The 11,601-nt window shown below is 36.8% G+C and overlaps 1 protein-coding gene across 1 annotated transcript in view; it reads right to left on the bottom strand.

Annotated features, from left to right (window-relative positions):
* Positions 1-1,528: 1,528 nt before the first annotated feature.
* The window catches only part of LOC132154455 (ras-related protein Rab-12), an 11,836-nt gene continuing 1,763 nt past the window's right edge, over positions 1,529-11,601 (bottom strand). Inside the window, exons 3-6 of the mRNA XM_059563019.1 lie at positions 4,930-5,068; positions 4,322-4,411; positions 2,889-2,993; positions 1,529-2,252 (exon numbers count right to left, since the gene is read on the bottom strand). Coding sequence (XP_059419002.1) covers positions 2,145-2,252; positions 2,889-2,993; positions 4,322-4,411; positions 4,930-5,068 — 442 coding nt within the window. The 3' untranslated portion in view covers positions 1,529-2,144. The remainder of the gene's footprint in view (positions 2,253-2,888; positions 2,994-4,321; positions 4,412-4,929; positions 5,069-11,601) is intronic.

The following is an 11,601-nucleotide window of genomic DNA, read 5'->3' as shown; positions in this document are numbered from 1 at the left end:
TGTGTCACTGACAGTCTTTCTGAAGAGCATGAAAGTCAGACTTACTAAGCTTCAAACAAAGCAAAATTAAATATGAATTAAAAACAAGAAAAACTAAAGGTTTGAGTGCGCGCCTTCAGACACACACACAAAAAAATTTAAAAATACCAGGGGGTTTGATGGAAATGATAATAATAACAATAAAAGGGAAAAAATGGTTATAGCTTAGTAAAATCTGACTCCAGGTTCAGAAGAAATTCAAATACCATCCAAAATAAATTAAACATATGCCAATCCCGCAGAGAAAGAAAATAAAAAGCACTTGGTGAAAAGGATCAGATGACCATTAGAGTATCTCATAAGGTTACAATTTGGCACCAGTCTGCAACCATCAACTTTTTGAGGTTAGTAGACTTTTCCTAACACTGTTAACACATGGGGTTTATGTTGGTTATCAACTTTCAAAGGACACACAGTTCAAAGAAGTTAAATCAGAGTTAAATGGAGAAAAATAATACGAACCAAAAAAAGGTTGTTTTTCACCTCAACAACAGTCAAAAATTAGTCCCCCAGAAACAGACACAAGTTTGGTTATTTAACACTATACTGGTTCCTGATGAGAATATTAATGCATTATAAACCACTTAAACCCACTGCCACTACACACATAAATCATCTTTCTGTTATTTGACATGGTGAATCGCATTAAACCTGCCAAAAAATATATAGGTCATATTGAACCCATTGATTTATTTGAAATATTTGGGGTCAAATATGACCGAGACACGGTTTTATTAAATCCACCCAATAAGATTTTTACCAATTTTTTTTGTAGATGACGTTCCAGACACACAGTAACACTGTCAGTCCTCTACATTCAAGGACAGTTTCTATGAAAAATGCATCATATTTCCATAAACTCACAAAAAACTGCATATCTGGTTCAGCTGAAATAGCCGTTCCCATCAAACACCGGTTATATTTTGTTATATAACACCGCTATATCATTACTACTGTCCTTCAGCTAACGCAGGCAAATGATTCAATTCAACTGAAATCCAGTGGAGTCAGCAGTTTGTCCAGGATCACAGAAGCATAGTGATGTTAACTGAAGAGTGTTTTTACACAAGTGTTAAACGAGTATCAAAACCAATGTCCCGTTTTACTCCCAAACAGCTCTCCACGGAGAAATAGCCCTTTCGGTGAGAGCATTTCAGTTCTGCAATCCAGATCTAGAGAATAAAACAATGAACTTAATTATTGACCTTCCTTTATTCTACTCGAGTTAAATGAGACCGAAAAAAGACCAGGAAGCATCAAATCTCTGCTGCTAAATGAAAAGATTAATCTTCTGTACACAGGTCCTTCTCTAACATTCAGCATTTCAGCTGTTAGCTCCGAATGGATTGTAGTGCAAAACACAACGGATAATACGAAATCCACCTCAAACACAGTAACACTGATAGAACGTAAGGCATAAGGACAACCCAACCACAAACCAACTCGTAAACACGCAGCCAATAGAAATGAATTATGCTTCTCATGAAAATGTACATCCAGTTCGCTTTTAATGCCAAACCAATTTGGGACTTGTAAAGTTTTCCTTAAGAAATCAGCTGAATGCATTTTTTGAAACGTGATGTGAAAGACAAGGTTAGAGTATCCGTCGTCCAATAGAAATAGTAGTTTCTTGTTTCTACTGAGAGTATATGTAAACTACATATAAATAGAAGTTGATTGGTTATGACATTTCATGTATGTCTGTGATGCGTGTGCAGCGGTTTTCCGATCAGGAAGGCACACGTCAGACAAACACTATCCTTTGATTTCCAGAAATGAGGTAGTGTATGTATGGGCTGAAAAATGAATGCATCTATGTGTGTGTGATGATATGGATGTTCTCTACTGGCAACTGGAGGTACCAAAATACAGAGGATGTTAAATTGCAGAGTCTATGGTTTGTGAGGGATCTTTGATTATGTGGTAAAGAGCGTTTGTCTTTCATCTTTTTTTGGTAATGACAGGCCATCATCTCATCATCCGTATGGGCTGGACTCTCATGAGATGGGCATTTCGCCCCCTGGTGGCAGGAGTCTTTAACAGCATGTATTGGGTTCTCAGAGGGAAGGTGGTGTTGGGTTTCTAAAAAAAGCGTGAACCGAGTCTCAACAGCAGCGCATGCGGGGTGGAGGCAACTCTGGTGGGATTTCGGGTTCGGGCTGAAGGGACAGGACACTGTTGGACAGCTCCTTACTGGGGACTTCAAGAGGCATCTGTAGAAGCACAACATTTAGTCAGTTTGTAAGATGTTAGAGACTCTCATATGACTGTCTGATGTGCATTGCACAGTAAAATGGTAAGTGCTTGCTCAAAAGAGATGGGAATCAGGGCTGAACGATAAATCAAAATAAAACAGAATGCGTGCGCTTGAGTTGCATTCGAGAATGCAAAATGTGCCAACCATCTTCCCAAACTTGTAATGACAAGTGCATCTGGCATTTTTCCATCAAAATTAAAGCTTAACATTTGAAAATTAAGATTCCAATTTTACAGTTGTACTACTGGTTCTTTATTTGTCACGTACAGAATTACATACATGTAATGTAGGGAGTATTGTTAAATACTTGACTTAATTTCAAAGTAAAATATTACAGTATTTCTTATTTTGTTTAATATTGTTTAGTTATTATTATTTTATTCTGATTATTTTTTAATTCATATTGTTATATAATAAAAAAATGCACTTAAAAAAAATAAAATAAAAATTGCATTTTAGAATTGCAACGAGGCCAGAAACACTTGATAGTTAATGCCTCATTCTCAGGCACTGAGAAACTAGCTATTTTTCAAAAAGAACATTTTGATGAACAAAGAATTTGATAAAATGGTAACAAAACAGCTCCACTTACCTTACTCAAAATGTCATCAACTAGTTTAAGGAATATCTCATCCACATTAAAGTTATCCTTGGCACTGGCCTCACAGAAACGCATCCCTGATATCCGTGAAGCAAACTGACAGAAATGAAGACATTTATTTCAGTCTGATGGTGCTTCTGAATGGGATTAATATACAAATAATTCAATATTTGATATTTTTTAATGCAATCAGCTGACTGAGGCTCTTTCTTCTTCATAATGGTAACAGACCAAACTATTGTATGGCTTCAGAAGACGTATGGACTGCTTTTAGTGAGTAAACAATGTTTGGGTGAATGTTTCCTGTAAAGTGTGCTTTCACACACTGGTACTGTTGGGTTTAGTCTCAGTGGGTTTGGGAAGGTTGGAGGAGGCATTACTCAGAGCATTCAAGGAATCTGTTTGTGGAGGTCTCAGGCAGAATAATGTCCCTGTGTCCAGGGCTTTGGACGGACTAAAGATGCCCTCCACTGAACTAAATGTCAAGGTAAACCTGAGGCAAAAATAAAGTTCTAATAGTAAATAATAAAAAAGCATAATAACATCACTCATATTTGCTGAATGAAACAATGCCTGTTTCTTACTAATTTTGAGGCGCTGAATCCTAAAATATTGTTTTGGCTGTAAAATTATTTGCCATTGAATGTTTTTGAACATATTTTTCCACTCCTTAGCAAATTGTAAGTTAAATAATACATTTTGAATACCTCATTCAAATAAAAGCTTCTGAGATTAGCCTTCTTTAGTTATTTTGATAAGTGCTTTATTTACTGTATATAGTTTGAAAATATTAGAAATGTTGCCTTAGCAATTAACTGAAATAAATAAGTACTAAGTTCTAAAATGACTAAACCTAAAATTAAAATAGAAAGATAAACAGAAAGATTTAAAAGTATAATAATAATCAAAATGACAAAAACACATAACAAAATTACTACAATTTAAATAAAAAAAAATGAATAAAATTGCAATAAAAACTGAAATAATATTTCAACATTAATAAATGCTATTGAAATAATACTACAATAACACCCTCCCAGCTTGTTGACGTGAAATAACTGTACAAGATGGAAAGTTTTTTGTATATATTTTTTTTAACTCAGCATCTACAAATTAAGTTTTATTACAAAAAAATTAAATAAATAAATAACCTTTGTTATTTTCAGAAAACAGTAATTAGCTAGCAAACATTGTTATTGTTAACTACAACTAAAACTATTAAAAGTTACTTTCAGCAGTCGAAATAAAATACCAAAAATGCTAAAACAACAACAAAAACGTTAAACTGAATTAAAGTTAAACTGAATTAAAGTTAAACTGAAATAAAAATATATATATAAAAAAAATTGCAATATTACTAAAACTAAAACTATTATTTATTAATATGGTACATAAACAATACTGAAATAAAACACTGCCCTCACCCTCTCTGCTTGTTGTCGTGAGATGGCACGATCAGACTCACAGTCCAGTTTGTTCCCAACCAATAGGAGCTCAGCATCCTCTGACGCATACTACACAGAAGCAAAACAAGACTTCAGTAAACAAATGCAAAATGGGCAGGCATTCTTCAGGTTTTGGTAGCCTAAAATAAATTTAACTAGACCGAATAAAAAAAGGAAATCGGCTGAACTTCACTGTGGAAAATAAGCATGATCAAAAACATGTAAAAAAAAAAAAAAAAACTAGTGATTGTATTTTTTCTTCAAATAACAAGTAGAGATGCAACGGATCACAAAACTCATGGCCTTGGATCATATTACAGATTTTGAGTCACAGATTGGATAATTTTCGGATGAGCAAAGAAATGGTTCTTTATTATTTAAAGAACACTTTACTTTCTTTATACCACTATATATATATATAGATCTTTGTCAAAGCTGACAGACAGCAGCAGGTGTTTCTAGGCTGCTGCCTCTTTAAGGATATGATGAGTGTGTGCACTTGAGTTCTCTTTTGCCTCTTCTTGAGCTTGAATGGTTCAAAACACTTGAATGTTTAAAACGAATCAGTGTTTTAGATGTTTGAGTACCTTGTCTATCATCTTCATCCATTTAGGCAGGTCTTCAAAGGTTTCCTGCTTGGTGATGTCGTAGACCAGTACGATGCCTTTCGCGCCACGGTAATACGCTGAAGTGATGCTGTTAAACCTCTCTTGTCCTGCTGTGTCCCTGCAATCAGCCAAATTGATCAGATTTGCATGATATCCAGAGTGAGGAGTAAATCATACGTATTAGGAGAAATCGTGTCTCTACAATCACAGATGGCTGGAAGGGAGGGATAGAAAAAGTAAGGGGGGGGGGGGGGGTTGTGACATCAGCTGAAAAACAAAGTCATTTTCTTGTTTTTACTGTACCGTATTCACCCTAGTCTGGCTGCATGTTTCCAAAACAGGATATGATGTCACAAAGAAGACCGGTGAGGCGTCACATGTCAATGAGCAGTTAAGACAGACAGTCATGGATGCTGGGTAGCTGGATGTGAGCGGACATGTGTTACAGATGGGACGTTTGAAAGCAGACGTCTGCAGAAGTGTGGTGTGAGAGGCCGGCGATAGCCCTTGCGTTTACTGACCTAATAAACTCCTTTGGAGTCAAGCAAAATGTCACCGGGCCCACTCATCGTTTTAATCATACACTAGATCTAATTATATTGCATGGAATCGATCTTACTGCTATAGATATTGTACCCCAAAGTGATGATATTACAGACCATTTCCTTGTATCGTGCATGCTGCGTATAACTGATATTAACTATATGTCTCAGCGTTACCGTCTGGGCAGAACTATTGTTCCAGCCACCAAAGACAGATTCGCAAATAACCTGCCTGATCTATCTCAACTGCTATTTGTACCCAAAAATACACATGAATTAGACGAAATTACTGACAACATGGGCACTATTTTCTCTAATACATTAGAAGCTGTTGCCCCCATCAAATTGAAAAAGGTTAGAGAAAAATGTACTGTGCCATGGTATAACAGTAATACTCACTCTCTCAAGAAAGTAACTCGTAGTCTTGAACGCAAATGGAGAAAAACTAACTTGGAAGTTTTTAAAATTGCATGGAAAAACAGTATGTCCAGCTATAGACAGGCTCTAAAAACTGCTAGGGCAGAGCATATCCACAAACTCATAGAAAATAACCAAAACAATCCAAGGTTTTTATTTAGCACAGTGGCTAAGTTAACAAATTACCAGACGCCACCTGATTCAAATATTCCACCAACGTTAAATAGTAATGACTTTATGAATTTCTTCACTGATAAAATAGATAAAATTAGAAATACAATAGCGAATGTAGATTCTACAGCGTCTAACACTTCAGTTTCATCCATCGCACCCAAAGATAAACTGCAGTGCTTTACAAATATAGGACAGGAAGAGCTAAATAAACTTATCACTGTATCTAAACCAACAACATGTTTATTAGATCCTGTACCCACTAAATTACTTAAAGAGCTGTTACCTGTAGCCGAAGAACCGCTTCTCAATATCATTAACTCGTCGTTATCTTTAGGTCACGTCCCAAAACCATTCAAGCTGGCGGTTATCAAGCCTCTTATTAAGAAACAAAAAATAGATCCTAGTGTACTGGCAAATTATAGGCCTATTTCAAATATTCCATTTATGTCTAAAATTTTAGAAAAAGTTGTGTCTGCTCAATTGAGCACCTTCCTGCATAAAAATGATCTGTATGAAGAATTTCAGTCAGGTTTTAGGCCCCACCGTAGCACAGAAACTGCACTTGTTAAAATTACAAATGACCTGCTTCTTGCGTCAGATCACGGCTGCATCTCATTTCTAGTCTTACTTGATCTTAGTGCTGCGTTCGACACCATAGATCATGACATACTCCTAGATCGATTACAAAACTATACAGGTATTCAAGGGCAGGCTCTAAGATGGTTTAGATCCTACCTGTCCGATCGCTACCATTTTGTTTACTTAAATGGGGTGTCATCTCATTTATCATCAGTAAAATATGGAGTGCCACAAGGATCCGTCCTAGGTCCCCTTCTTTTTTCAATATACATGTTGCCCCTTGGTAATATTATTAGAAAATACGGAATAAGCTTCCACTGTTATGCGGATGATACTCAGCTATATATTTCAACGAGACCAGATGAAACTTCCCAATTATCTAAGCTAACAGAGTGTGTTAAAAATGTAAAAGATTGGATGACAAATAGTTTTCTCCAATTAAATTCGGATAAGACAGAGATATTAATTATTGGACCAAAAAACACCACACAGAATCTTGTAGATTACAATCTGCAACTAGACGGATGTACTGTTACTTCCTCTACAGTCAGAAATCTGGGTGTTATATTGGACAGCAATTTGTCTTTTGAAAATCATATTTCCAATGTTACAAAAACTGCATTCTTCCATCTTAGAAACATTGCCAAGCTACGAAACATGTTATCTGTTTCTGATGCAGAAAAGCTAGTTGATGCTTTCATGACCTCTAGACTGGACTATTGTAATGCACTTCTAGGTGGTTGTCCTGCTTCGTCAATAAACAAGCTACAGGTAGTCCAAAATGCAGCAGCTAGAGTCCTTACCAGGTCAAGAAAATATGATCATATTACCCCAATTTTACAGTCTCTGCACTGGCTACCTATTAAGTTCTGTATCAGTTACAAATTATCATTACTTACCTATAAGGCCCTAAATGGTTTAGCTCCTGCGTACCTAACTAGCCTTCTACCACGCTACAACCCATCACGCACCCTAAGGTCACAAAACGCTGGACTTTTGGTAGTTCCTAGGATAGCAAAGTCCACTAAAGGAGGTAGAGCTTTTTCACATTTGGCTCCCAAACTCTGGAATAGCCTTCCTGATAATGTTCGGGGTTCAGACACACTCTCTCTGTTTAAATCTAGATTAAAAACGCATCTCTTTCGCCAAGCATTCGAATAATGTATCTCTTAAATTGTGAGTGTAGTTGCATCTGCATTTTTATTCTTTAGCTTGGGTTAAACTAATTTTACTTTGTTGGATCAGCAGCTATGCTAATGATGTCTCTATTTTGTTTCTACAACCCGAATTCCGGAAAAGTTGGGACGTTTTTTAAATTTTAATAAAATGAAAACTAAAGGAATTTCAAATCACATGAGCCAATATTTTATTCACAATAGAACATAGATAACGTAGCAAATGTTTAAACTGAGAAATTTTACACTTTTATTCACTTAATTAGCTCATTTAAAATGTAATGCCTGCTACAGGTCTCAAAAAAGTTGGCACGGGGGCAACAAATGGCTAAAAAAGCAAGCAGTTTTGAAAAGATTCAGCTGGGAGAACATCTAGTCATTAATTAAGTTAATTGATATCAGGTCTGTAACATGATTAGCTATAAAAGCTTTGTCTTAGAGAAGCAGAGTCAAGATGGGCAGAGGCTCTCCAATCTGTGAAAGACTGCGTAAAAAAATTGTGGAAAACTTTAAAAACAATGTTCCTCAACGTCAAATTGCAAAGGCTTTGCAAATCTCATCATCTACAGTGCATAACATCATCAAAAGATTCAAAGAAACTGGAGAAATCTCTGTGCGTAAGGGACAAGGCCGGAGACCTTTATTGGATGCCCGTGGTCTTCGGGCTCTCAGACGACACTGCATCACTCATCGGCATGATTGTGTCAATGACATTACTAAATGGGCCCAGGAATACTTTCAGAAACCACTGTCGGTAAACACAATCCGCCGTGCCATCAGCAGATGCCAACTAAAGCTCTATCATGCAAAAAGGAAGCCATATGTGAACATGGTCCAGAAGCGCCGTCGTGTCCTGTGGGCCAAGGCTCATTTAAAATGGACTATTTCAAAGTGGAATAGTGTTTTATGGTCAGACGAGTCCAAATTTGACATTCTTGTTGGAAATCACGGACGCCGTGTCCTCCGGGCTAAAGAGGAGGGAGACCTTCCAGCATGTTATCAGCGTTCAGTTCAAAAGCCAGCATCTCTGATGGTATGGGGGTGCATAAGTGCATACGGTATGGGCAGCTTGCATGTTTTGGAAGGCTCTGTGAATGCTGAAAGGTATATAAAGGTTTTAGAGCAACATATGCTTCCCTCCAAACAACGTCTATTTCAGGGAAGGCCTTGTTTTTCAGCAGGACAATGCAAAACCACATACTGCAGCTATAACAACAGCAAGGCTTCGTCGTAGAAGAGTCCGGGTGCTAACCTGGCCTGCCTGCAGTCCAGATCTTTCACCTATAGAGAACATTTGGCGCATCATTAAACGAAAAATACGTCAAAGACGACCACGAACTCTTCAGCAGCTGGAAATCTATATAAGGCAAGAATGGGACCAAATTCCAACAGCAAAACTCCAGCAACTCATAGCCTCAATGCCCAGACGTCTTCAAACTGTTTTGAAAAGAAAAGGAGATGCTACACCATGGTAAACATGCCCTGTCCCAACTATTTTGAGACCTGTAGCAGAAATCAAAATTGAAATGAGCTCATTTTGTGCATAAAATTGTAAACTTTCTCAGTTTAAACATTTGCTATGTTATCTATGTTCTATTGTGAATAAAATATTGGCTCATGTGATTTGAAAGTCTTTTAGTTTTCATTTTATTAAAATTTAAAAAACGTCCCAACTTTTCTGGAATTCGGGTTGTATGTTTTGCCACGGGATGTAACTAGGATTTACACAACTTCCAGTCTGGATCCAGAACACCTAAGAGATGATGCTGACCCTCAGAGGACCCCAGATGATCCTAACCTTGAATCAACAAACAGAACTAACAATTATTGCTACATGTGTGACTGCATCATATAATTACTATTAATTAATAATATTGATAGTTCATCATCTAGCTGACTACGTCTTGTATTATTATTATTATTTTTTATTTTTTATAAAATCCTGTCAAACGTGCACAAACTACTAGCTACTACTAAATATTGTAGAAACTTAATTTTCTGTAAAGTTGCTTTGTAACGATTTGTATTGTAAAAAGCGCTATACAAATAAACTTGAATTGAATTGAATTGAATTAAATAACAGAGCCAAATCAAATAAAGCAGAATTGAAAAAATGGAAACTTTTTTCTAAAAAAAAAAAAAAAAAAATGAAATTGCAACTTCTCACCATTAGGGATGGGTACCGAAACCCGGTATTAAAATGGCCCGGGGCTAAATTAAGATCTGACGATATCGGTTCTGCTTTCGGTACTTGAGGGGAAAAAATAATGTACTATGTATTTTTGCTTAATGTTATCGTGCACATTTTATCTCACCAAACATTTCTAATGTGCGGTCATATTAAGACGTTTGTCTGTGAGATCTGCGAGATCTCTCATGCGCGCCGCGGAGGCTGTCTGTCAGTCACACACACACACACACACACACACACACACACACACACACACACACACAACAAGAACGAGCACGGCGCACGCACACGTTATTTAGTTCGTTATTTCAAATGTAGGCGCGCGGTATGCACGCTCATAATGCGGTGCGACAAGCTCGTTTTTTCCAGGCGCGTCCGCACCGCATCGAGTTAAAAACATCTCAACTTTTCAGAATGCCGCAAGCGCACCGCAGGTCATGTAACTTCCTCACCTTTTCCGTAACAACGTTGAAAGCTCAGCCAAGATGAAGGAACAGCTGATAGCTGTATGTGGATTTTTAATTTAATTTAGTAGCAGTGCTACTGCAAGCAGTTTTTAGTGCTGCAAATCCATTTATCTATTGCTGAAATTTCCGCTTCTTCATGGAGAGAGCAGGTCATGGTTGCTTAGCAACGGCAGACTCATCAGGAGCGCAAGTGCCGAAGGCTTTGGGGAAAAAAAATCAGAAAGCGGCGCACCTAGCGTTTTCCACGCGTTTTTAGATGCGATATGTGAACGGCCCCTTACAGTACGAAAACTCCTGCTTAATACAAAGAGTGACGATGGCGGAGACAGCAAAACGTTCCAAAGTGTGGTTATACTTCACTAGAGTTGATGCAGACAACGCTCGTTGTCCTAAGTGCAACAAAAATTTTGCATGTAAGGGCGGAAACACAAACAATCTGTCAAAGCATCTTTCAAAAGTGCATTATGTGCAGACAGAGAAATGCAAAGTTTTCGACTGCCTAACACAACACAAAGTAACACAACACAAAGTACCGATAAGAATACCGTTAAAGCGGTATCGGTAAGAGTAGTAATACCGTTAAAACCTTAACGATACCCATCCCTACTCACAATGCAGATTTTTTATTCCTCTCAATTCTGAGAATTTTTTTTTTTTAATTATTTGAGACGTTAACTCACAATTCTGAGAAGAAAAGTCTGAAATGTGTTAAAAAATGTCAATACTTTTTTTTATTCCATGGAGGAAACAGACAGAAACAGAACTGTGAGATGCAAACTCAAAATTCAGAAGAAAAAAGTCTTTTTTATATTAAAAACATAGAAAAACAGTTTTTTATATTAAATTTTTAGTTTTTCATCCCGTGTCAGAAAAACACTTCCATAAGAAACAGATCAGAATAGAATTAGCCTTTCAGGTTGGAAATCATTAATAATATGTCTGTTGTTCCCCCTTCCCTGTTTGTTTGTTTGTTTGTTTGTTTGAATGGATGTTATTTTGTTAATCTAAAGACAATAAAGAGTTGATCACAACAAAAAAAGAATAGAATTGTAGAAAATAATAGAATAGGATAGATTAAAACTGAATAGAATGGAATAAACAAATGT

This window comes from Carassius carassius, chromosome 12 (assembly GCF_963082965.1).
Source record: "Carassius carassius chromosome 12, fCarCar2.1, whole genome shotgun sequence".
Taxonomy (NCBI): domain Eukaryota; kingdom Metazoa; phylum Chordata; class Actinopteri; order Cypriniformes; family Cyprinidae; genus Carassius; species Carassius carassius.
Note: the sequence above shows the minus strand (reverse complement) of the source record. Positions and strands in the feature narration are given on the sequence as shown.